The 26,865-nt window shown below is 38.4% G+C and overlaps 1 protein-coding gene across 1 annotated transcript in view; it reads left to right on the forward strand.

Moving 5' to 3' along the window:
* Positions 1 to 26,865, forward strand: part of vegfc (vascular endothelial growth factor c) — a 54,757-nt gene that overhangs the window by 17,028 nt on the left and 10,864 nt on the right. Inside the window, exons 2-4 of the mRNA XM_020083877.2 lie at positions 6,003 to 6,246; positions 11,424 to 11,614; positions 21,458 to 21,597. Coding sequence (XP_019939436.2) covers positions 6,003 to 6,246; positions 11,424 to 11,614; positions 21,458 to 21,597 — 575 coding nt within the window. The remainder of the gene's footprint in view (positions 1 to 6,002; positions 6,247 to 11,423; positions 11,615 to 21,457; positions 21,598 to 26,865) is intronic.

The raw sequence follows: 26,865 nt of genomic DNA on the forward strand, positions 1-26,865 counted from the left end.
CACATCAAATGTCATGTACCCCTTCTGCACAATAAAAATTAAATTAATGGGGAAAGTCTGCAAAAATGGCCTAATGTAATCATAATGTAATATATATATAGGTATAGATACATAGACTTTCCCTGATTGATTTTTTCACAGTTTACAAATCTGTGGGCACAGATTAACAATCTGAGGGCACAGTTTACTCTTTTTCCCTCCCACCTGACCCTGGGGGGGCTCTGTATTACTCTGCTCTTTTACAGAAAAACTAAAACTTTAAAGGGATAGTTCACCCAAAAATGATAATTCACTCATTATCTACATACCACTATACCGAGGGAGGGATGGGTGAAGTGTTTGAGTCCACAAAACCCTTCTGGAGTTTCAGGGCTAAACAATATTGCAGCCTAATCCAAAACAACTGAAGATATTAGTGACTTATCTTCAGACATTAAAAATACAACATAAAAAAATCATGCCTCCATACTGCTTGTGTGGTGTCATCCATGTGTCTGTAAGCCCTGACATTCATATTCTACTTGAAATGTATCATCAATATGTCAGTTCATTACAGCTGTTCAGTTACGACTGGATCACTCAGGATGGCTGTTAATACATGATCTTAACAGTGTTCTCGACACATTTCTTGAAAAATGTTTCTGGTAGACACAATATACTGATGAACATTATGCTAGACACATTTTCTACTTGTAACTGAGTGTGAATATGTTAGACAACAATCATCAGCTGTGCTCACATTCTGCATCAGCTACAGGGACTGACTGAGACACCAGACAGGAATTACATTTGCTGGGGAAAAGGATATGATGATATACGTATGCTATTGAAGGAAACATAGCTCAGCTCAGGCAGCCCCTGGCCAAATGTAACCCCTGAATGGGATTAGTATTGAAACAATTACTAAGTAGTGCCCCCAGTTCCTTAAAGGGGTAGTTCACCAAAAAAAAAAGTTCACCTAAAAAATAATGTAAACTGGGTGAAGTGTTTGAGTCCAAGAAACACTTCTGGAGTCTCAGGGGTAAACTTTGCCCGTCGACCTATACTTCAGACGCATAAAACAACAGAAAAAACTTAAAAACAAGGTCATTTACACCTTAAATGCCTAAAAGTCCGCTGGAAGTGGCTAAGCTAGCGGACGTAGCCACACAATGGTGTGTCTGAGGGTCTGCGAATGCACCTTGTAGGAAGATATCAGAGGCTTAGAGCTCGGTGTAAATGACCTTGTTTCGAGTCAAAAATGAATGTCGGGGCTTGGACTTGGATGACAAGAGCAGTTTGGCGGCATGTTATGTTTAGTATCATTTAGTAAGTATAGGTGGATGTTCATTCTGTGTACACAACAGCTTTCCCAGAATTAGGCAAATGAGATGGAAGGGTTTCTATAATACCCTTTGACTGATTGCTTAGTTTCTATGAGTCTCTAGCTGTTTACTTTTGTGCGATATTTAAAACATGGAACTGTTTTGGGTTGTAAACATGCAGCATGCTGCGGTAAAATCTGACAGCGTAAACTGTGTGTATTTGTATATGTGTCAGGGCACAAACAATCAAACACTTGACTGTTACACAAACACAGATTTGATGAATTTTTCATATGCACACACACACACACACACACACACACACACACACACACACACACACACACACACACACACAGTGAGAGAGCGGGAGGGAACACAAACCACTTAACTCTTGGTGAGACCACCAAGCTTGTGGTTTGTATGACAAAGAAAAACTGTGGTTACTGACTAAATACACATGCTGAGCTTCCAACGCATGTTGAGTATTTGTGGGTATCAAACCTGTATCCATGGGGCTTTGGATTCATTTGCACAACAATACGATCTGTTTCTACAATATTCGCTATCAAAATAATTATTTTTGGCAATGAAAATAAACACATGTGAACACATTTTAGACTCTGGATAAATGACTGGCTGAGAGAACAACACTATATGATTTTTATCTACAAAGCACTGGGTACACGTGCCATGTCTTGTTTACTCTAGCTCTATGTCCTACTGCACGAGGCCACAACACTAGTTGAGAATCCAGATGTTGGCTCCTGGAGAAACTGTTTTTTTTATGTTTTGCCTCACACAAGAAAAGAGTAGAGTGAATCTCAGTGAATCTCTCTAAATCTTTTTAAAGCAATCTCTAGATGCTTTTATTGACTTAATGTCCTATTTGATCTGTCTTACTGTTTCTCGCGCCTTGTTTTGATATTGCACATCTGTTTATAATTGTTTTTCCACTTCTGGATATTTTTTCTTATATTGTACATTTGTATTATAATTAGTCATCCTTGATGTCTGTTCTCAATGCCTTCCCATGTATAAGGAGGTTTAACAGATAACTGATATTTTAAAATAGGGACATACAATTCTGGAACTTCTCCCACAGCCTTACAGTGAGATCCTGCTCATGCAGACAAACTATCCAGTCCAAAATGTTTATTGCCTCAGGGTTTTTTTTTTTTCCTATACACCTCGTTAATTTACTCAAACTCTTATGAAATTAATTTGTGGTCTCAAAGCAAAGTAGACTAAACACAGGACTCTGAGCCGAGGTTCAAGCCAATATCTCATTCTTGTTATGTGTTATCTCAGGAATATCATGAGGGACTTCCTTCAAATAAGAAAAAAACATTTACTTTGACTCAGACTCAAAATGTTGTTTTTCATTTGAGTAAACCTGACCATTCGTCATTCCTGAATATACTGTATATTCATCCATGAAACAATGTATTGATTCGTGTTCTTGACTTGACCTTGAACTGTATGTGCATTGAAATTAATAACAATTGTATCAAATGTATGTGTGTTTGCCAGTTGTGTTTTGTTACATCAGATGAATATTACTTCACATTCGTATTTTGTTGATCTTCTCCAACAGCTTATGGTGATCTACTAAGATCACTGCTCTTGTGTTTTCGTTGTGGTCCTGATCCTCATTTGTGATCCTTGTTAAATAATAGGTGTCTGCTGAATCTGAATGGCCTCTTACACACAAGTGCTGACTCATTGAAATATCATCTGCAGCCTCATTTATTTTGGCTCACCTACGTTTCACAAGCTGATTTGTTGATGTCAGAGCTTGGCAACTGTATTTTATCAACCTCTGTGTATGAACTCAGGTGGGCTAAAATGTTTTTGCATACACACTCTCATTTTGACTTAGATATACAGTACAATGCCAACATTTTATATCCCAGCTCTTTTAAAGGAGAGAAGTGATCCAACAGTCGGCTTCAATACTGACTGAGTGTCAGTTTGGACATACACACTTGCTTTCTAAAGGTACAGTTTATAGCACCTGCACAGTTTGAACACATAAAACCACCTCGGGGGTGATTTAAGTATGCCAACCCTATTAAGATCTTTTGGTTTCTCTGCCAGGACAAATTTGAGGGAAAGGGCAAAATGGTGAATAAGGTCACTCCAGTGGTGAAGTGATGATCTCATGTGAGTCCATTGAGTCCTCAGTCCGGTTTGCGATGCCTGGTTTGGTCTTTAAAGCAGGAAGCTCCACTTCCTCTGTCAGGTGACAGCAGAGTCTTATTTAGACCTGTTGTGTTCTTGATTGTTTGTTTCAGCTTCTTTGAACTGATGTGATGGCAGAGGAAAGCCTTGGACCCACATGAAGGGAAATAGTGTGCATATGCGTGTGTGTTCGAATACAAGCACACAAACTGAAAAAACAATAAATCAGAGAGACATACATACACAATGCTCAATTTATATATAACATTTTGAGTCTTAAAGTCTGCTCAAAGTACTCTACATTTAACATTCACACACAAAATCATACAGTGAACTTATCGGGAAATTTTGGAGTTTTTGCATTTTGTGTCGTGTTTGTTCTCTTTAGTGATTCTAAACAGTGACAGATTCCCATAAAACACAATGGACTGCTCCAGTCTGTATGTTTGGCTCTAATACAAAGCCGTTTGTGTGTGTGTGTGTGTGTGTGAGAGAGAAAGAGAGACAAATGGCCTTGCTTGCACCTAAAAGTCATTGTTCCAGTCAGACTGATTGTGTGGACGTTATTATAAATAGTACAATGTATATCTAATTGTACTGAAGGACAGGAAGTGAGATAACATTCACATACACTGACTATGTTTTGGCCATGCTTGTGGCATGATGGTCAAAAAATAGGCTACGTTTTAAGTCTAACCTTAAATGCAGAGATGGTGGCTGCCTCCTGATCACAGAGTGGGAGCTGGTTCCACAGGAGAGGAGCCTGGTAGCTGAATGCTCTACCTCCTGTTCTACTCTTACAGACTCTTGGAACAAGAAGAGACTAGAGCCTGTATTTTATTGATCTATTGGGATAGTATGATACTATGAGCTCTTTAATATCTGATGGGGCAGGGTGAACAGTGCTCCTTTTACTAACGCTATTCTCATTCAAGAAAAAGTCCATTGTCAGTAGGAACTTTTTTTCCACCGGTGACAACAATAATTCAGCAGAGGCAGGGAAGTAAAAGAAAACTGGAAGAATAACAAATAAAATCTGCAGGAGGCATTTTCACAGAATGTTTGTCATGTGAGTGTGGTGTATAGGGATTTTTAATTTTAATTTATTATCACAATTTTCAGCTAATGGTGTCTGGCTGCAATACATTATTAAGTTAACATTTAAACAACATCTGCTAAGTGTCTTCAGGGTTCAAAAGTATCTAATTTGCAGATGATACTTTTTATGTAGAGCAAAGTGACATTTCACCAGGAGTAGAAAGAGAAATGAAATCAGTTAAAAATGGTTTGATGTAATCACGGTCTCGCTTAATGCAGGCAAAACAAAGATCATAATATTTGTAAACTCTGCCATAAATACAGAAGTTATAGTCAGAATAATTGATGCAGCATTGCGGTTCATGATATGCACATTTCTGGGTGTTATACTTGTGTTTTTAAATGCATAATAATCACGTAAAATCAATTAATGACAGTCAATGTCAATACTACATCTACCTCTATAAAAATGCTACTTTTAATATAAAACTAAGGATTTTTTAAATAAGCACACATTGTATGTGTTATGGGGCTCTATTATTATCCCATACATTAGCTGTGGCTCAAATCGGATCATATCGAACAAACTACTGTTCATGAAATTGCAGATAATAAAGTTTTGTAATTTACTTCATTATTAAATTACACAAATTATTTATGATGTACATGATAATTTGTTACCATGCAATATCTTGATTGTGATAGTAAGTATGAACTTAAAGGAAAATATATGTATGTTTGATACCCCATTATAATCTAGTTGACAACTGACACCAGCTGATATGTTGTAAACTGAATGTTACATCTTAATAATGTAAAGAGATGAAAAGCTGCCTTCGACACCACAGAAGGTTTTGATGTTCAGGTGCAGTCTTATAGGTCTTACAGCAATAGGCTTCCAGTCACCCACGGAAACTAAGATTCTAGGTTTACTTTACCAACGTAGCTATGCCTCAGCCATTGCACAAATCTGGCTGCTGCAGGGTCTTATAACAGTAGCTTTACCAAATAATGCCATTCTATTTAGTAAAGGTGTGATTCATCATTCAGAAACCTTAAAGGTACGGTGTGTAGAATTTAGTGATATCTAGTGTTGACATTGCATGTTGCAGCTGAACACCCCTCACCTCACCCTCTCCTTCCAAACATGAAGAAGAACCTGTGGTAGCTTCTTTTGTCCTAAAAACTCAAAAGATGTTTAGTTTGTCCAGTCTGGACTAATGTAAAAAACATGGCGGCCTCCGTAGAGAGGACCCCCTGGATGTAAATATACAGTAGTCAAATATAAAGGGTCTTTTCTGGGGTAAAGAAAACTACAATTTATACAATTTAGATGAAACGAACTAGCTGCTTGTAAAGCAGTACTAATTAATAATAAAATATTTTAGGATGCCAGTCAGATTCTAATATTCAGTTTGTTTGGTAATGTGTATTAACAACATTATTCTTAGTGAAGTTGTTTCTTGTCTCTTCTAGGATTTTCCACCAAAGCCAGACATGGAGGAGAGGCTGCGTTCAGCCTCCAATGTCGATGAGCTGATGAGTCTCATCTACCCTTCATACTGGGCTGCTCTGAAGTGCAGATCCAAGCTCTCTGCTGCTGCTGTCTCTTCCACCTCCAAACTCTCTCAGCGGCCGCAGCCTCGCCGACTGAGGCCACTGGCTGATACAGAAGAGCCAACATTTGCTGCCGTCTACCTCAACTTGGATGTTTTGAAAAGTAGGTTTAAACTTTGTTTCATATTGTTTCAGACTTAAAGTGACTACTGAAGATTGTTTTTTGAGAAAGTACTGTTTGTGTCAATTCACAGAGAATGTGGGTGTAGTTATCACAGATAATACGGCTCCTGTTGTGGTAATGGTTTTTGTCTTAAACTGAGTGAACAATGCAGTTACACAACTTCTCTTAAGCAAAGACTATTCATACCTGACATTGCTTACAACCAAATGTATTACCCATTGAATTTAATCAAAATAACACTGTTGCATGACATCTCGTTTATGTACTCAGCATCTGTGGCTAAATGTTAGCAAATTAAAATTAAAACGTATTACTCATAAACGCAATTTTGGAGAAAAGGAAACATTTATCTTTGGAAATGAACCACACAAGATCATCCACTTTTCTTTCATTCCTGTTTCTCAATTTTACCACTGATTTCACCAGTTTCACTTTTGACACAAGGCTCTCGTGTGGGTGGGTGTTACAGAGATGCATCCTATTTGGTCAGCAGCTTTCCAATGACAGGAGACCTTGCTACTTTCTTCATCCTCTGTCTGCTTTCAGTATCAATGCAATGCCAGAAGATGTTTTAACACCCATTCAGCCTTCAAAATGAACTGGAAGTGACTAGTCAGCATTTCTTATAATTTTTCATCTCACCATAACTGGTGATGGACAAGAAGTAGTTAAGATCAAGATTTTCCTCCAACTTTAAATCTGATTTGAAAGTCATGCTTTTTTTGGACTGCACTATAATGCCCTACGTCAAAAACAACATGTCAGAGTTAAAATGAGAGAAAGTGGATTATCCTCCAACATAAACAACCTTATGATGAACTGGACAGTATTCGGTGAGGAAGCAGCTGTGTGAGCAACATGTAAAGATGCCATTGAAGGGGAAAGTGTAGACCAGAGTGACGAGGTATAACAATGCTCCTTATCTCTTCTTTTTACTTATCATCGAGTGCATTTGATCTTTTCAAAGGTTTTGAGATCAAAAAATGATCTAAAAATACTGAATTTTTGGAGTCAGCAGGCAATAAGAGTCCACAATAATAATACATAGCAGTTATCTCAACCCACCCCTCCCACACTCTCTCTCTCTCACACACACACACACACACACGCACACACACTTTGTCATAAGGTTACATATTAGTGATGATCCTATAATCGGTAATGATAGTAGTATTGTAATGTATGTAGTGTAGTGTAATGTATAAACATATTTGCAGAGATGAAGCAGTACAGGGTGACAAGCTCAGGTTGAGGGTGACCAGGCTAAGCTGCATATGATCACCAACATAACCCTTTATGTCCAGCCACTCCTCTTTTTCTAAAGCTAATTTAGCCACAGAGACAAAACAGCATAAAGTATACTCTTCTTTTTGTTGACTGAGGATAATAATAATTAATAAGACAGCAGATTGTATTTTTTTATTGAGAATAAAAGAGCAGATATATCAGAGATGAGTTCACTTGTTTATCAGGTAAAAACACATAAACACAAAGCATGTTTTTGCTCAAAATATCTTAATAATTTTGTTGTTTGGACAGATTTCATTTGCTCCAGTTTCAACTCTTCTCCTTATGTTCATGCAGCTTCTGTAAGCACATCGGCTCTCAGATTATTTTGCTCTGCTCTTTTTGTGCAAAAAGGATGCAAAAAAATAAATAAATAGAGGTGTAATGTTTACAAATTAAAGTAAACATACAGTAACATTTTATATTTAGCTTTTGCAATATATAGCACCTTTAAAATTCATTGTATGCACGATTTAAAAAGAAAAGAAGGTTTTTGGGTTGTCTGACTGTTCATTCATCCATCAAATGCCTCAACAGAGTTTTTCCTTCCATTCATGTGGACTCAAAAAATGTTGGTAGTCAAAAGTCAATGGTCAAGGTCACTCTGACGTCAGAGAATATTTTTGCCTTGTGAAGGTGATAGGTGATTGGAACGCCTTGAAGGAATCCTATCATGTTCGGCACAAACATTCACTTGGACTCAAGGATTAACTCACTTGATTTTGGTAGCCGAAGGTCAAAAGTCAAGGTCAAGGTGGCCTTACAAATCTCATTTGACTTGAATGTTATAGCTTGAGGGAATGTCTTGAAATGTGGAACAAACATTCACTTGGAAGCAAAAAGGAACTGACTAAGATCAAAAGGACAAGGTCACATGACCTCACAGTTTTGTGAATACAACATATCAGGAATGCCTGAAGGGAATAAACTTTTACTTGGTCAAAGGTCGAGGTCACTGCCACCTCACAGACACATTTTGTCCTGGAGAGAATTTCTACAAATTTGGCACAAACATTAACTTGGACAAAATGATGAACTAATAAGAATTTTGGGTCAATATGACATAGGTCAAATGTCTAGGTCACAGTAAACTCCCCAAACACTATTTGGACTTCTTCATTGTAATATCTCAAGATTGCCTTGAAGGAATTTCTTCAGCATCAGCTGGACTTAAAAATGAACTGATTAGATATCAGTGGTCAAAGGTAAAGGTCATGGTGACCTTATATAAACCCGGGGGAGGAAAAGTATGAGACAGAAACTGCACTAGCTTTTAGATGCACACTACTACAGTAGAGTATTTATATTTCATAACATAGACTAGTTACTTTTTTCCTACTAAGTCAGAGCAGAGTAGGTTTTTTAGCTTCTACTTAAACTATCTGTACCTATCATGTTTCCTTGTAAATGCAGGTCTGTAAATAAGCAAAAGTTTGGACAAAATCGAGTTAATATTCCCGATGTTGATCAAAGTTACATTTACACACAGTACTGGTGATTACTGGAGTTATCTCAATCTTTATTGACTCACTCTGTTCTAACAGTTGTCGATGTTTTTATAGTGTACTCTTCTTCAGACATTGTATGCATATTGAAGATTCGAACAAGGAGCTTGAAGTGGAACATGTAACGACATTGTTGTTTAGACTATCTTATTAAGTCTAGACGTCTGAATCACCTCCAGTAGAAAACATTTTTGAGCAATCCGCGGTTTAATTTGTTGAGGGCTTATATTTCACCACAGTCTCTCCGGCTGAGCCAACGTGCCACACTGAAGCATTTTCTCTTAACCTGTGGAAAGAAATTGCAGAGTTCAGGCCGAAATGGAAATTATCTGCTGCAGTTAAGTGACATCAAATGGCTCTGTGACCTAACCCCCATTGTTGACCTGACCTGACACTTCTCTCTTTGAGCTCAATGTAAAGCTGCAGGGCCAAGGAAGACTCATTACCACATTGTTTGACAGCTTCAAGGCTTTCCAAAGAAACCTGACACTGCTGCAATCCCCATTTCACCACCTTCAAGGCTCTCTTAGACGAACATAACGTTTTATATCACTTAGCCTCAGACAAAAATCACTAAATGATGGAAAATTTGCAAGATGAATTCTACCACAGATTGACATGGAGTCATTCTCACTCTTCCAATATCCTTCCAAATATGTACCTGAAGAACAAGCTACAGAAGTGCAGTTTGAACTCATCAACCTGCAGGAGAACTATGATGCTGCACTATGAAGTGTAGCATTTTGAGTCAGGAATCTCATTGAGGTCTACCTAGGACTTTCTCCATTAGTTTACTGTGCACTTAGGAAACATGCTTGGACTCTTTGTTCGAACACCTTCTCTGCCATGGCCATCAACAAATCCAAACTTAGCAAACTTAGATCCAGACTGACAGATGCCCATTTACAATCAGTCCTTCAGATAATAACCACAGGAATGAAGCCAGACATCAAGAGAGTTGTGACCAGGAGTAAGCTATGTTGATGCAGTAACACACTTTTAGTCATTGTGACTTAGCTAACGTTTGACCTCAATTTCCCAGGATTCTCAGCATCTAGTGCTTCTGCTCCTAAAACAGATAATGTCTATTTTGACAAAAAACGTTATTCTCTCACTGACACTTTGCCACTGACCAATGATGACGCAGCCTTGTGACTCCCAGCCACCCGCATGAGAGCTTGTGTCTGAAGTTGATCTGAAACTGCAGGTGAAAGTGAAAAACATGGCAACTAAAGAAGACCAACAAAGAGGAGATGACCCTTGGCCTGAATTTTGAGCGCTTTATTTTCCTCTCCACAAAATGTGATTATACATTCTGTTGAGAAAGTGTGTTGAGAAAGTATGGTTTTGAAATGTTCATGCCCACACGACTAAATTAATATTGCATTAACATTTTTTCATTGGGAAGATTCCATTATCCTAGTGCTGTAAAAAAATTGTAGTCTCTACACGACTGGGGTGAAACCTCTACTTGGGCTGAGGTCTAATGCACCCAAACTACTTTGCCTGTTGGAGGCAGGACTTCCTTCAGCTCAAGCTTTAGTGAGCGAAAAAGCAAGCCAGGTTTCTGACTAAGATGAAGCTGCATCATGGCATGCTTGATGACCCCTTGTGGTATGTTTTGGAATTAATTAGAAAAGTGAACCAAGTCGTAACTCTGTCTCATAATTATCTGAGATAATGGAGGAAGAGAATCACAGAGTGACCTACCTAGCCATATTTCTGTCCAACCACTATATAAAAGCACCCAAGCGTACATTGAAAAATAATTTCACAGTTACTTTTTCACAGTTCAGGTTGTCTTCAATGGGAAGGAGGGGCCGTATTCCCCAACATGTTTCTGTAAGACTGACATACAGAATGAAGTACACATACTTATGTTTCCTCTCACACAGGATATCTCAAATATGGCGATGACTCCACAGACATGAGTTCACTCTGTGTCGACATAAAAAAAAGACCCTCAGTTATGTTACACACATGTCATGCAACATGAGAGTGCCAGTAAGCTTTTTAGTATGACTGATGATTCTTTATTGATGACTGTATTACATTATTACCTTTCTGTTTTTTGCTATGGGTTTGTTTTGTATATGAATGCCTTTATATTGTCTGGACCCAATTTTTTTTGTCCGTTTGTGTCAATGAAAATAATTAATTAACCAGTCAATCTCACCGAACCCTCGATGCACTCAGGGTAAGAAATGACATCACGGCCCAATATCATAAACATTACAACATTGACCTTTGTGTGTATTCCTGCCTCTTTGTGTCTTTCAGCCTTTGTGCATTGCTGTCCATGTGAATAGAAAAAAATGACCTATTGCATTGCTGTAGAGGTGGTGACTCTGTATGTGTGTGCAGGTATAGAATCAGAGTGGAGGAAGACTCAGTGCATGCCCAGGGAAGTGTGTGTCGACGTGGGCAGGGAGTTTGGAGCTCCCACCAACATCTTCTATAAACCACCCTGTGTGTCCGTCTACAGATGTGGAGGATGCTGCCACTCTGAGGACAAACAATGCAGGAATATCTCCACTGGTTACCTCAGCAAAACTGTGAGCACATTCTTTAATATTCATCAGTATTTGAAGATACTTTGATATGTTTGGAAAATGGTCTAATTCATGGCTCATATGTTGTTTGTATATTTCATCTATCTCATTTTCACTTTCAAACTCTAATTTAGAATGCATATTTACATTTGAATGAATGACACAGTGTGGAAAAAACGGAATTATCTGGTGTTATGTTTACATACTTATATTGTTGCTAAAATTGGTAGTAAAGTAGGTCATTTGACCATTCATAAATCAATGCTGACAAATGATTAGGCCATGCTCAGTTTAATGGCTCTAAAACGTGTGAAATACTAAATCATACACAAATTCATTTTGAGACTTATAACATTGTTTCAGTACAACAAGGAGACCACTGCTAAAAACGGTAAGGCAGTACAGTTTAATGAAAAAGTATATTCTGTTCTTTATGCTCTTCTGATGCATTTCAGTTTGGCAGGTAATTACAATCAGGAATACAAATGCATAAGAGCAATGGACAAAGGAGACAAAGAAAGAGGAAATTAATAAAACAATAGAAAATTACAAATCCTGAGAACCCTCTATGTTGTGGTCGATGATCTCTTCAGTCACAAGAGGTCTATTGCTTATATTTAGAAATGGAGAAAAATAGGAAGATAAACATTCCAGTCACGGTGACAGAAGATGTATGGCTTCTCATTCATAGCCAGAAAACAGCTTTTTGGAGATGTCAGATATGTCATCTTGTGCAGACACAGACCCTTTTAGGCTATAAATCTAAACAAGCAGGAGAGATACATCCTGTCTAAGACTCATTAACATATTCAGCTAATAATAAACTTTATTTTAATATACTTTTTTATACAGCACCTGTCAAAACACAGTTTCAAGTTAAGTTATGACTGACACATAAACATGGTCTTTCAGATTTGTAAGATATGGATCAAATTGCTCACAACACTGTTTTAAATACCATGTTGCATGTAATGCTAAGTCTGATGTTCTGAGACCTAATCGGTCATTCTATAAACATTTTTACAGTAGCTCTACATTCTTCATTGGTCCTTTAAAGTTCATGCCTTTGTGGGTTGATATCGTTTTCGTGGCATAATCGTCCTTGCTGGGAGAGGTGGTCGTAATGTTGCTGACTTTTTAAAACTTCTGTGTGAATCTGAAAGCATTAGATGTTGGTATCCATCAGCAGCTGTAGTAAAAAAAATACTTGCTAATACATACATGCTAAATCACAGGATAACCAAAGTAATTACCATTCATTTACTTTGACAGCTGTTGAAATATTTAATTCTGGGCCCGAGCGGTGGACTGACAGTTTGTTATTACTAAAGCTCCTTCGCTAGTATTGCTACATATTTCAATGGAGTATACTGGATATGCAAAATCAGGGACTGGGGCTACTTCTAGAACATTGTCCCGACAGAAACTGCATTTTTGGAGATTACATTTTATATTAAGCCTATTCTATTTTCTGTTTTCTATTATTTATTTACAATGTTTGGGCAATGAATGTACCTTCATTTGTTTCATCCTATTGAGATGTACCCAGACCAAGTTAAAGAGGAAAAGATTGATGTCATCCATATGGTGAATGTCTGGTATTGTTTGGAACAACACCAAACCAGGAATTTATTTCTAATGTATTATAGGTTCAGTGTGTAAAATTAAGTGACATCTAGAGGTGAAATTTCATGATGCAGCTGAATACTCCTCATCTCATCCTTCCCAGTATGAAACCGAACCTGTGGTGAACTTCAGTTGTCATGAAAACTCAAAAGGTTTTAATTTGTCCAGTTTGGACAACAGTAAAAAAACACAGCCGCCACAACAGAGAGGACCCCCCTCCATGTAAATATAAAGCATTTAAATATAAAGGGCCCATTCTGTGGTAAAGAAAACAACAATTCATATCATTTTGATGAAACACTCCATGAAAACATCACTAGGATTATTTTATATTACATTTCTTCCCAAATTCCCTTTCACCTAAATCTTACACACTGGACCTATAAATGACTTAACGAACAGTAAACTGGCAAATACACAAAGTGTTACTTTGTCAAACACCGTAGTCTACACCATTTTAAATGGTGTTGGCTTGATTCCAAGTATATCAGCCAGCAAAAATACTTTTGGGGTCAGGTCATCTTACTCATATGTAAACACAACGAGGAATTTTCATTAACATAATCCGAACAAAAACATACATTTATGGGGTTTTAAACATGCAGTGAAATGAAAAGTTATGTTGCAAATAATGTGAATTACAATTTACCCTAAAAGTAAGCCTGCTCAGGGGACACAAAATACAACAATGCACATGCTACTTATATCGTAAATATACAGTACTGTGTTATACTGTAAATCATCACAATTGTTTGTTACACACATTATTTTCTTACCAGATAAAAAGCTAATATGCAGCTGGGGATATAATGCTTTAATTTGTCTTTAATTAACTGGCAGTGTACACATATATAAGAAAAAGAAAGATATCATTGTCTGTTTGGACCAATGAGCAGGCAGCTAAGAGACCTGCCACCCCAGGCCCAGGACGCATTCACCAACATTGAAGAAAAGTCACTTAGAGCTGAAGCATGCAAGCAGTAATCTTTGTTGTCTTGTTTGCTCATGTTTACTTTGGTGCACAGTAAGTCATGCCTTTTGCCATGAACCTGGAGCAGTGTTTGACAAAACCGGATGATGTAGATATGACAGCACATATTTTATAAATATTCTATAAATGGAGAAGATCCCCTTCCTGCAGAAATGCCTCATTAACAAAACAGATCATAAGAGTGATAATGTAAACGTTAACATGCTTTCACCCACATGTTTTCTACAGGATCTACAGGATTTTGTTTGAAATGTGATGATTCAAGGATTTGTAATTCAGTTTCAACCCTAACACTAACTGCAAATCCTTACTCTTGTATGATAATTCCAGGTTTGGGAATACTTCTCATTGGAGGCTACAGCCTATGATCACTACCTGAAGGACAATATCATTACCACATACATGTTATCAAACAGGATTTACACCAACATCAGCTTCCTGGTCAGCAACAATATCGATGCATTAGTGAGTGTGTAGCTGAATGGCATGTGCAAGCACATACTCCTCCAATACAGCGCAATCATTTTGATACTTCTATCAAAGACGCAGACACTAAATCTTGTAATTCTTTTTGAGTAAGTCATTGGCACATGTTTTCTCTCACCCCTTATCCTTACCTTAACCATCATAACTACACCTTACCCTTACTTTACCTTATCCTAATCTTAACCTTCAAACTGCACTTAGGGCCCAAGCCCAGGGCCCTGACATTGCAAGAACCCTGACAGTGCAAGTTTAAACTGTTTAAACTGATCTGGTTATTTAACTAGCGCATAATCAGTTCATTCTCTAGAACAGAGATGATCAAAGCATAGAAGGGTGTAAAGAGGATTTGTAAATTTGTAAAGAGGATGAGGTTATTGATGCTGAAGGTCTCTGAAGAAAGGTGAATTTGTCTTTTTTTAAAGCCTGATACAAGGGTCCCAAATTACTAAGTGACCTTTCCCAGGTCAAATTCAGGCAGAATTTTCTTTTTTGGCATAAAGAACACTAAATGCTTCTTCTCTGGGTATGATATCTCAAAGGACAACAGAAAGCTACTACTTCATCTCAGTCCGACAAAGAAAACCCAAAGATGTATCATAAATCCTTGCTTGAGTGTGGATTTGTAGTGTTCACAGACTTATCATAATTGTTGGCTTGTGTTAGCATTGCCCCGACTCTGTACAACTCAGGACTGACAGAACAGCAGTGATGTTCTGTTGATACTCTGTGTGTTCGGTCTTTAAAGACAGTATAATCGAACATAAGTATTACAAAGAGCTGTCCTATAGCCACACATGCATACTTAGCATCACTCATCAAGAAAGGAGAAGAGTCATCAAGGACAATCTTAAAAAACGTGAAAAACATTTCTTATCATGTTAACATTTATATTCCCTACTTCAGCTTCTGTTAAATTGTAAATGGTCTGTATTTATATCGCATTATTCTTGATTACCACTGAAAGCACTTTACAGCTTTTTGCAATTCATCCATTGACATTCGTACAGTTTATCTCTGTGCAGTACTTTCTCTATTTCACTCACACGCTGTTGGCACAGACATCAGGTACAGTTTGGGTTCAGTATCTTGCCCAAGGACACTTTGAAATGCAGAATGGGAAGGACTGGGATCCAACCAGTTGAGAGGAGATCAGCTTTACCTCCTGAGCCACAAAGAAAAAAAACTCACTGGGATACTTGCTTTCCAGAAACATAAGAGTCAATCCCAGCCACATCACACCCACACAACTGGCCTGGAACTGACTAACAAGTGAACCGTCCTCTGTCCTACTCTGTGGTTGTGAGGTTTCTGAGCTGTGTTGAAGAGTGGGTAAATACTCCGAGCTGGTTAGCTAATTTCCAGGTAGCTGTTGTTAATGTACTGGCTCATACACTGTGCATTAGCTTATTGTTTCAGCTCAGCTGCTTTATTCATTTCCTCTCAGCGTTAATTTAATGTACTGGCGACGGTAGTCTGGTTTGATGGCTCTGTTGTTGAAGCTGATTTAATCAGAACAGGAAGTAATTATGTCCTGTAGCCAGAATGTGGTGTCTTGGTGTGTTTAGAGACCTGCAGTACATGTGTTAATGTATTTTATTCTCATATTCCTGTGAATACATGTTTCAGTAGTGTGTCATTCATAATCAAAGCAGCGTATAAAATTCCCAGTGACAATCCAGGGGGTCCCTAGGGCTCCAGTGTTTTCCTAAAGTGAAAAACTATTTATGTCCCTAGATAAACTGAGCGTCACTTCTTCTGCAACAATGAAGTTAAAACACTGCGTTGGGTCATTATCTGCGGGGAGAACTTCTCTCCTGTCAGCAGGAGCGTGTGTGTGTGTGTGTGTGTGTGTGTGTGTTAAATTAAATTAATCTTTGTTGTCAGATCATTGATCCAGATTGTTTCGGTCACTTTAACCCTGATGTCCTGGCTGTGGGTGTCACGTCTCATGTTGTGTGTGGCAGGTGAACTGCGTGCGCACAAAACGTTGGACTTTTTTTATCAATGTGTTTAAATATGTGTCCCATAAACTCTGGAGAGAATCAAAGAAACACAAAGTAAACTTCAGTACTGTTCAGGTCCTAATAACTTTTGATTAATGTTGGTGTTTATTGACAACATGTAAAGTGAGTGCAGGTCAGCACGCGAGTGAGGAGGGAGGACATGTGGCTACCATGCTTACAATGTGCATCTGCCACAATCCTGAAGCAGCAAGCAGCACTGCAAAATAAATGGAAACCTGCCTACCTAATACTGGACTCACTTTTGTAAGACGTTTCAATGAAAATTAAAAGTGACAAATTATTGTTGAATATTTATTCCAGAATCAGGAATGCGAAATACTACCGTCGCCAGTATTTCGCAGTCAGATTCAAAGTAATGAAAACTCTACATGATAAATAGTCTGTATTTATAAAGAGCATTTCTAGTCTTTAAGACCATGGTGTAGATGAGACTTCAGAGCTTATATGAAAGAGGGAAATTTGACCCACCCCATAAAAATTGTGATCTTTTGATACAGGTTCAAGCTAATACTACTCTGTGTTTAAATACTACATTGGTCAGACCGAAGCAGCTTTCATTGTATTAATTGGAATATCACAACGGGAAAAAAAGATATACTGTTGTTGTGCCTGTTTGGGTGTGTACACACTCCTTCTGGTAAACTGAGTCAGATCAGTGACATACTGTGGGCTGTTACTCACACAACTCTTGCATTACGACTGGTAACACTTTCCAGCTTCAAGCAGATTGTTTTAGCAGGTTGTTGAGCAATGTGTTGAAAACCACATAATCAGAACCATGAATGAATTATTGAGATGACGTGGGCACACACACACACGCACACACAGAAACATACTCACTCTCTCCCTCCCTCTCTCTTTGCTCTCTGTTATGTTACTGAAGTAAGTACGTGTAGAAAGTGATACATCCATGCTGGGACTTTCCATAACAAACTGTGTGTGTGTGTGTGTGTGTGTGTGTGTGTTCATCAGGTGGATGTAAGCATAAAGTTGAGTGCTACAATTGCCTGTCTGGTCACTCACTATTTGCTATTCAATATAAAGTTCATGCAAACACATGCTGTAGAGTAATACTATGAATAAATATATTATATATATATTTGGAAAGTTTTTTTATTAAAATGAAAATGTTTTGCTGAACGTGAGTCAGATGCAGATGTTCAGGATGTTTGGTACACTGGGCTTTGAAAAAAAATTCTCTACAAACCAAATATATTTAAAAATGTTCGCTCATTTAAAAATCGAACTATGAAGGCGGCTGCAGTGTGTATTTTGAGACTGTGTTTTGATCTCGGGCCACCGAATTAAAAGACTTCAAGCAGCGGGCCATGCTTTAGTTGAGGTAGGAGAAAAGCACGCCAAGGTTGAAGGCTTTCGCCTGGCAGTGGTGACACGGCTGTGGGTGCCCAGTCTTTTTAGGTTTCACAAGACATTCTTTCTCTCTACTAGTTTTTCCTAACTGCTGTTCTTGGCTCCAATCTCAGACTACTGGCCCTGGTTTGAAGATTTACATATGCTGTGGTAATACGTCATTCAAATTATAGGCAAACTTAGATAGACAATTTACACTTGAGCTGAATTCATATGACTCCCAGGATGTGACAGAAAATAATTTGTCTTATAATGGACATATGGAAAGGTGAGGAGTCAGATGTGGCTGTTTCTTTTAACGGCGCTCTGTGGTTGGTTTCGTCATTCTCAAAGTGTCATGCTGATTTGCTTTGGCAGGGCCTTGAAACAGCTGGCAGGAGTTAAGAGATTTAAATACTTAGCAGGTAATCGAAGTTGTGCTAAACTGTATAATTTACTTTTTGACAGACTGTGAGTATCTTAAAGCGGCTACGTCTGTCTGGTGTCTCTCTGCATAAGGTTTTAATTCAATCCCGTCTGTCAACAATTTTCAGTCTGCAGATGTTTGTGTGGCACTGGCCTGTTCCTCTTTCACTCCTCTGTATTGTGTTGTTGGCGGTTTCACCTTTAATGCCTCACATATGCTGAACTTATTAGAGCTATTCTTGCAATGAGGCCCAACTATATATCTTTTTTCTTTTCTTTTTTTCTTAGTATGTCTTTGTGTGTCAGTCAGTCTGTCCTTTCTTACAGTTCAGTGATCCAGGATGAGACATCTTTGACAGTTAATCATCAAATGCCTATGAAGTTTGCTGTATATACTCTTAGTATCTACATTGTGAATTAAAATAAAAATTATTTTTTCACACATAAGTTATTGGTCAAAAAATTTGACTTAACAAAACAACCAAACAGAACAGAATCAATACATTAAAAGCTGAACTGGCAGCCTATGGGGGTTTATCCAAATATGAATACAAGTTTTCTGACTTGCATAGAATTACCCTTTTCTTTTTCATTGCCCAGATGATGTGCACATAAAAACAGCACTGCTTTTCTGTTGTGTATTGGGCTTTAGTTCTCTGTTAAAACCCAAACACTGTGAAAGGGTTCAATGCTCCGGTGGAGAGTGTTCTGTTTAAATCTCGGGGATGTCAGCAGCTGGAAGCTGCATGAAGCATTTCGCCAATCTCGAGGCCAAAACATCACAAATTTGAGAAATTTTTGCAAGTGGAATTTAATCTCAGTGGTCGTCTCTGAGAACTTTACGAGCTCTGTGTGTGTGTGCACGTGCACGTGTGTGCTGTAACCATGGTGAACACTCCACCAGGTCACAAACACTGAGGTCAGCTTTAATGATTTTAATCCTCATTAGGATGAGAGGGAGATGGACAGTTTAGGCTGTTTAAGGTTCTTGAATAGGAGTCATTGAGACTAATGACTTTCTATTCAGACTGTTCAAACTTGTGATTGAGAGAATGAAGTGACTCTCAAGGTTTTGTATAACAGTCTTGTGTAAGCATCTTCATCAGCGCCACGTAAACATTCAAGCCCAGCTCTGAAATACTCTTTTTATTCTTGGAGTGGTAATCCTTCACATTCCTTGTCATTGTTTTCGGTGCTTGGTGGTTATGTGGATCCTGGATACGTTGTGCTCTCCTAAAACTAATTTCCTCAGTGATTCAAGCTTCAAGTTTCATTTCTAAGCTGCAGGGTCTTTGTATGTGAAATAGTGGCATCCTGTAACATTTATTGACTGAATATGAAGTCTAGGCTAATAAAATCAGATAAAATGCATTCCAGGACATTCATAGACTGAATGGATCCTTGACTAATTGTTTGCTAAAGCTGTGCAAACTAGCGGATGGACACAGTCCTGATATATTATAAATGTAGACATTCATATTGATGCCCATTATATCCAGTTTACATAGAGAGCAGAAGTCCTGGTGAAGACAGTCAACACTACAATAACCAAACATCCAGATATGGTGCCGACACTGTAAAAAGAATCATTTAATAATTTACTGTATTCATCATAAGGCCAGAAACACAATGGGTTGTAGGTGTTAGTCTGTATCTGCTGGATATGCACGTATGATGTTTAATAGAATTTGACAAAATAAAATGAAATATGGCAGTCTATATCAGCTTGCTGTTACACTGCTGTCCAAAAATCAACCAATGCATCTTTACAAAGCCTCCATATTTCTGGAAGACCATTGTAGATGATCAGTGTTGGCTTTCATTGTGTATCCATTGTGATTGGCCTGTAAATGTGTTATTAATCACATGGAACAAAATCAATCATTAGTTTCATTGCTGGTCCTTAAGCTTTGTTAACTTCATCCAAGTGCTAAAAACAGGACTGCGTTGAGTTTCTTGAAGACGTTTCTCCTCTCATCTAAGAGGCTTCTTTAGTTCTAACTGATTTCTGGGAGTCCCAGGTATTTAACTTGTGGGGTCGTTGGGGTTACCTGAGAGGCTGGACCCACCCTGCTGGGACTCCCATCAGTCAGTTCGAACTGAAGACGCCTCTTAGATAAGAAGCGAAACGTCTTCAAGTTAGTGTGATTTACAGGATATATATTCATACCTTTGTAATTATGGATACAATTTAAAGCCCTTATAGTTTGGGGGATAATTTATAGTTTTTGGCAGATGGTCTGGGATAATCCCCCTCAGCTTCGCTTTAACCAATGATTTATTTTAAGTATTTAATTATAGAGAGTGCATCTCTGCAATCCTCAACAAAGAGCTGATCACCAATTGAGATTCTCTTCAGGTTGTAGGGCTGTCCTGGAAATCAGACCTGGAACTCCATGGAGGCTATTGTGCTTGTTCCGTTGGAGCGTTTTGAGTCCATAATCAGAGAAAGTAATATAGGTTTCTTGATTATAGTATCTGTTCTGTTGTAACAACACTCATACTGATAGCCTTACTTGTATTGTAGAAGGGAGGTTGAATATTCTGTAATAAAACAGAGCACAACAATTTATCAGTTTCATGTACAGTGTTTATTCTTCAACCAATGCACAGTCTGCATGTCTTTATCCATTGAAAAGTAATGCGTGGTTCGGATTTCAGTAAATAAGTCTAATTTCTAATAAGTTACAATGATGTGACAGTAAACAAGAAGCACAGTTCACACTGTTGGATAGGATATTCATCCTACCATTAAAGGATTAAAAGATGATTTCTATATTTCCATTTTAAACCATCACATTAATGTCTTGTTGTTCACACTGTCAACTGTGGCCATTTGTTGTGAGTTGCCAATCTCCACAGGATAATGCACTATGCTTGTTGCACCTTGTCTTGATTGACCTGGTCACTTTCTGACGCCTCACTCTTTTGCTCTTTCCACAGCTGTTTGAGATCACGGTGCCAATAACACAGGGCACCAGGCCAGTGACCATAAGTGTGGCCAACCACACCCAGTGCAGCTGCCTGTCCAAACTGGATGTCTACAAGCAAGTTCACAGCATCATCAGGAGAGCCCTGCCTGAGTTAGTATTCATACTCGCACTGTATTCATATTGCATCACTCTTTGCCAAGTTACACATGGCACAAAGTGAGGGACAGGTATATTTACTAGTTTCACATTGCATATTGTTTCAATAGCACTTAGGCTTATCTGAGCACGCAAGTGTGCATTGGTTTTAAAATGAGGTGTGGTCAGACACATTGTTGGTGCATACCTCTTCCTATACAACAAGGTGTAAACTCACCCGGCTTATAAAGGAAATGGGAGATAATTGGTTTATTGCATGTTATGGCCAAAATACATCCATTATTCACTAAGACCTTAACAATCGGCCTTATTCACAAATATTTAATTAGCAAAGGTAAATGCTCTGCCAATGCCCATATAAGGCCAGAGACTGCAGCGTCTTGTGCCCACACAGAACTCACAGAAACATGAAATGAAAATGTAAGAAGTCAAGAATGTCAAAGCAATAACCTAAAAAACAGCAGACAGCTGTTGACAGCAGTGATAATTTAGTGATAAGTTGCACAGTTGGGTTAAAAAAAGTTTTATAATATTCTTGTTGGGTTACTTTGGTTGACTCAGTGGATGCATTAACTTCATTGGGCTAGGGCTGGGTTTTGGAATTCAAAAACAAAAAAGGTTAGGGTTGGTTATTGGCTTGGTTATTTTCTCTTGGGCTCGGACTGCTTCCGACAGAAAAATGCGGACCGAGCCCCCCTGTAGTCTGGACACACCAGGGTTCAGTGCACACAGTGTGGTGCAGTTGCTTCCCCTGGGCCACCTCTCAATCCCAGAATCAGAAAGATAGCATAAAAACAGGATTTATTTTAATTAAAGGCTGTAGCTGTAAAACCATGGAACATGTGACACATTTATTATGTAAAAACTAAAGGTGAGTAACTATTTTTTGTGAATATGTGTCTCAACTCATTTTTAAGTGAGTTTTAAGAAGAAATTTCTTCTTTAGAACAGTTAGTGAGTGAGACCCATTGTGCCTGACATAGAGCCCTTCAGAAAACATTTGGAAACATCATGAGCTTAGATCATTAAAACACAGTGCTGTGTCTGTGGTGTTGTGTATTCAGGATAGGAACAGCCTTTTCCTTTTTCCAGCGTGCGCACACACACTTCTGAGTGTATTGTTAAAAAGGTTACTTCCTGTGCTGTGTGTGTATACAGGGGTGCTACTTCAGGAAACACTTGATTCTCTCTTGATTAACTTCACACTTCCGTCAGTGTGTGTGTATGTTCTTGTGTGTATACCTACGTACCACATGCTGTGATATATGACCTCTCTGTGATGATCAGGATCCTAAGAGGAAACGCCTCATCATTAGTTTTTGGCTCATGTCCTCTGATAACAGAAGGATGTCCATGTTCACTGATTGTCGACAAACTGGATTAAAGCAGCTAACATTTTAAACAAGTCCTGTTCACAGATCAGTTATATTTGGTGCATGTATTGCTCAGTATTGAGTTTCACACAAACAGTGGATAATGAGGACTCAATTGTTGATAACTTTCTGCACTATGACACAGATCATTTTAATGAACAGTTTTCTTATTCAAACTCAACCAACACCAAAACTTTTAGTGACTAGCTGGGATGTATTTCTATACCTGTAGTTATACCTGTAGTATGTAGTGTATGTAGTTAAAACATCTCATGTTTTAGTGCTGGAAACACACTGGATTTCAAAGCTGAACGCCCCCAACTCATTTTCATCCCAAGCTTCAGTGGGGGGCTTCTTATGTCTTGTGGTCTAAATGTTCTAAAAGTACCATCAGACTGTATATTGGACAGTGAACAGGAACAGGTTGAAAGAAGCAAATCAGTCCCATTTGGAGTGGATTTATTTATCTAGGGAAATGAGATGATTTTAGCATTGTAATGTTTAACCTTGCAGTTAGTGATTTGTTTCCCATTCACATAAATAACCCTCACAAATAATCCAATAACTGTGTCATGTGATTGGATGATGCAAACATATGACCACTAACATGTAGTACCTGTTTAGAAAGCATTACGATGACTGAAAAACATTAAGAGCATCAGGGGAGCAAGATCTATAAAAGCTTATAGAATGGGCTGATAATGGTTTGTAATGACTCTCTTTTGAAGACAGTATTTTTTCAACGTAGTCATGTTTTGGCAAATTTTTCACCTTCATTTTTAAACCAAATTATGTCAGCAGTTCAGTTTCTCAATGTACCCATGTATGTTCCTGGATTACTGAAGAAAAACATGATAATGAAGTGTCTTTTTTCTGTCTCAGATACATCTCATACAGTATCTGTGCCTCATCTTTAGATACCCCAGACCCCTCGGGAGGGTTTTGGCCTGCAGCTTTGTATTTCAGTGTAACAGATTGTTTTAATGCTGAGTTACTGGGACAGTGAATTTTTAATTCCCCTGCCTGCCCCTGTTCTATTAATACCATTCAAATGGTACCATGCATCAAAGCCAAGTGTCATTTATCTACAACCATTTTTCATTTTACTAATAAATCCAGAAGTCCCTGTCTGTCTGTCCTTTTTATTTTCTCAACAACCTCTCACCTGATTCAAAGAACACAAGACACAGATTGTAAGAGCACAAGAGTTTATGACACAATAAGTCAGCAACAGTGTACAAAACTAGAATGGCACCAGTGTTGGGCAAGTTACTTTAATGGTGTAATGCATTATTTATTACTTGTTACTGTATTTTCAAAATAATTAGTTACATTACAATATTACTGTCTTTGAATTGTAAGGCATTACACTACTTTTACATTATTTCTGCATTACCTTCGCCAAAATAACAGGAAATATGGATTTGTTGTTCTCAATAGATCTTCTTGTGTTCAGTGCAGCTCATTACACAGCAGGAGGTGATATGGTATGGCATAATGACTGAGCTAGGCTTAAGGCTAACAAAAGTACAATATAATGGTTGCAGTTATGGCTCATGGTGCAGTACATTTTTATAATAGAAATACTGTAACTTTAGGTATTCATACTGAAATCAATAGAGCTAGAGCCTTCTGTAGATTGTGAAAAAAGTCAAGATACACAACCCCTTTTTACATTTCTATCCCTTTATTCTCTTTTATTCACAGAGAATTCACAGCATAATGACACATTGGTTATGCTTCATCAAAAATAAAAAAAAGATTTGTCCTCTGCCTCAAGGGATAATATAATGCCAGGCCTGCCTCCTTAAGATCACTTATGGCTAGACTATTAACTCTAACGATTAACTTGAACTACTAACCATAACCTATATGGAGTTACCTAGCCACATTTCAAGGTGACAAAAAAAGAAACTGAAGTGCTTCAAATGAAATTAAAGTGCTTTGGGCTACTGGCCCTCATAGGAATCACAATTTCAGACTTCAAACAAACAGAGGTAGCATGCAGCCAAACAAGGCTGGTAAAATTAACTTATATAGCCTTGTAAAGGTTCTATGGTGGGGAGCTATCCTGTTCTCTATGTAAGACACTAAAATACTTGTGTTAAAGTGCAACAGAAGAAGGTGCTGAATAAGCTCATCTCCAAGACGGTTATGTTTTGGAGTGAGCACATGACTCCCGAGACTGAAAAGTCTTTCGACTGGTGCGCTGGATTGTGTAGGTGCATTGTAACGGAGAGCGATTCTTTTAATTCTTGGAAACCGGTGGAGGCTTTCCATCACAGGGGCAGAATTCAGGTAAGATGTTACCTCTGTTTCCACTGACATGGAATCAGCTGAGACACTGACCTGTTCATCAAAAGAGAAAAGCAGGCTCCTCCGTTGGAAGGGAGTGGCACTCCGTTGTAAGGAGGAAAGTGATGTGGTCTCTTCTGGTTTCCTCTTTTACCCAGCGCAGCTTAAACTTGGGCAGTGAGACGGAAGCCAGTAGCGCAGCTTTGGAATCAATTGTAGCAGCAAATTGAGTTTTGATTGCTCCCACAATAACCTCAGGCAACCCAGTGGTCATTGGCAATAGACCATTTTTCATTGCTAAGGTTTTGCCCATTAGAACCTCTAGCGTTGGTTGAAGCGTCCCATAAAAACAAGTGTCCTCACCCTGCAGGATGTCTAATGCGACTGTGAAAGGCTTCATGATTGCACAGTATTCCTTGAGAAACTGGTATTCCCTATCATTCATACATTTAATCTGAAACTGTGAACAGAGATTATTTATGTTAGTGAGGGGCATTTCTGTAATTCGTGCATAGGCATCATAGGATGAGTTCCACCGTGTTATTGTGGGGACAATCAACTTTTTCTCACCAGCCTCTTCCAGACAATCTGATGCGACTGTGGAGCGGCTTGTCTTTGTCCACAGCGCTGAACATTTGGCCGTGGCACTGAGGTACACCGCTCTTGATTCTGGATTGGTTGCCAACCATTTATCAACCTCATTGTTTGCAATTAGGTTAAGTGTATGGGTTGCACATCTATAGTGGGTAGGCAGTACACATAGCCCAGTCTGAGCATCTTCATCTTTAGCAGTAAGCAGTACACTGTGAATGTCTGTGAACTCTACTTCTCTTTGCCCCTTCGCTCTCCTCCACCTCCTCCTCCTCCTCCTCAGATTCCGAGAATATGTCCCCGATCTCAGTGGCAATTTTATCAAATGTATGGCGACCCCTGAATCGTTTACAGGCTATTGTCGCCTTCTTCCGTTTCAAAGTTTCACCATCAATCCAGTGCACAGTCACCCCGAGGTAGCTTCTGTTATTTGAACTCCAAATATCAGGGGTGGTGGACACGTGGCGCTGTTCTTCAATGGTCCTTTTAAGTTATTTTGCCATGAGAGTATATGCCTTATCCAAGTCCTTTGCGAAGGTCTTTCTGCTTGGCAGTACATGCTGAAAATAGATGAGATTAAATTCAATGTTATTGTCAATTTTTTTGCCAATGAAATGCAATCGTAAAATATAAATAAGAAAATAGCCAGATATCAAATGCATGCTCTGCTAAATGGACTAAATATGTGGTATTTGATGTAGCCTAGGCTAGAGGCCCTAATAGTATTAAGATTGCAGCTCTTTCACATGACCTACCTACCTACTGACTTGAATACTTGCATATTTTAGGTCATTAGAGATATTACGACTAACATTTATACAGATCCTGTTACACACTTACTTGCCATGAGATTGTACGCAAGATAATTATTGTCTATAATTTTGCTTCTATGCTACTACTTAAGATAAAATGTCTTTTATATATCTAGATTACTATAACTGTTTACATTGATTGTTCTTGAAGTACTGATATTCGTATGCAGTACAGAGTTTAATTCCCTACA

This window comes from Paralichthys olivaceus, chromosome 8 (assembly GCF_024713975.1).
Source record: "Paralichthys olivaceus isolate ysfri-2021 chromosome 8, ASM2471397v2, whole genome shotgun sequence".
Classification (NCBI taxonomy): domain Eukaryota; kingdom Metazoa; phylum Chordata; class Actinopteri; order Pleuronectiformes; family Paralichthyidae; genus Paralichthys; species Paralichthys olivaceus.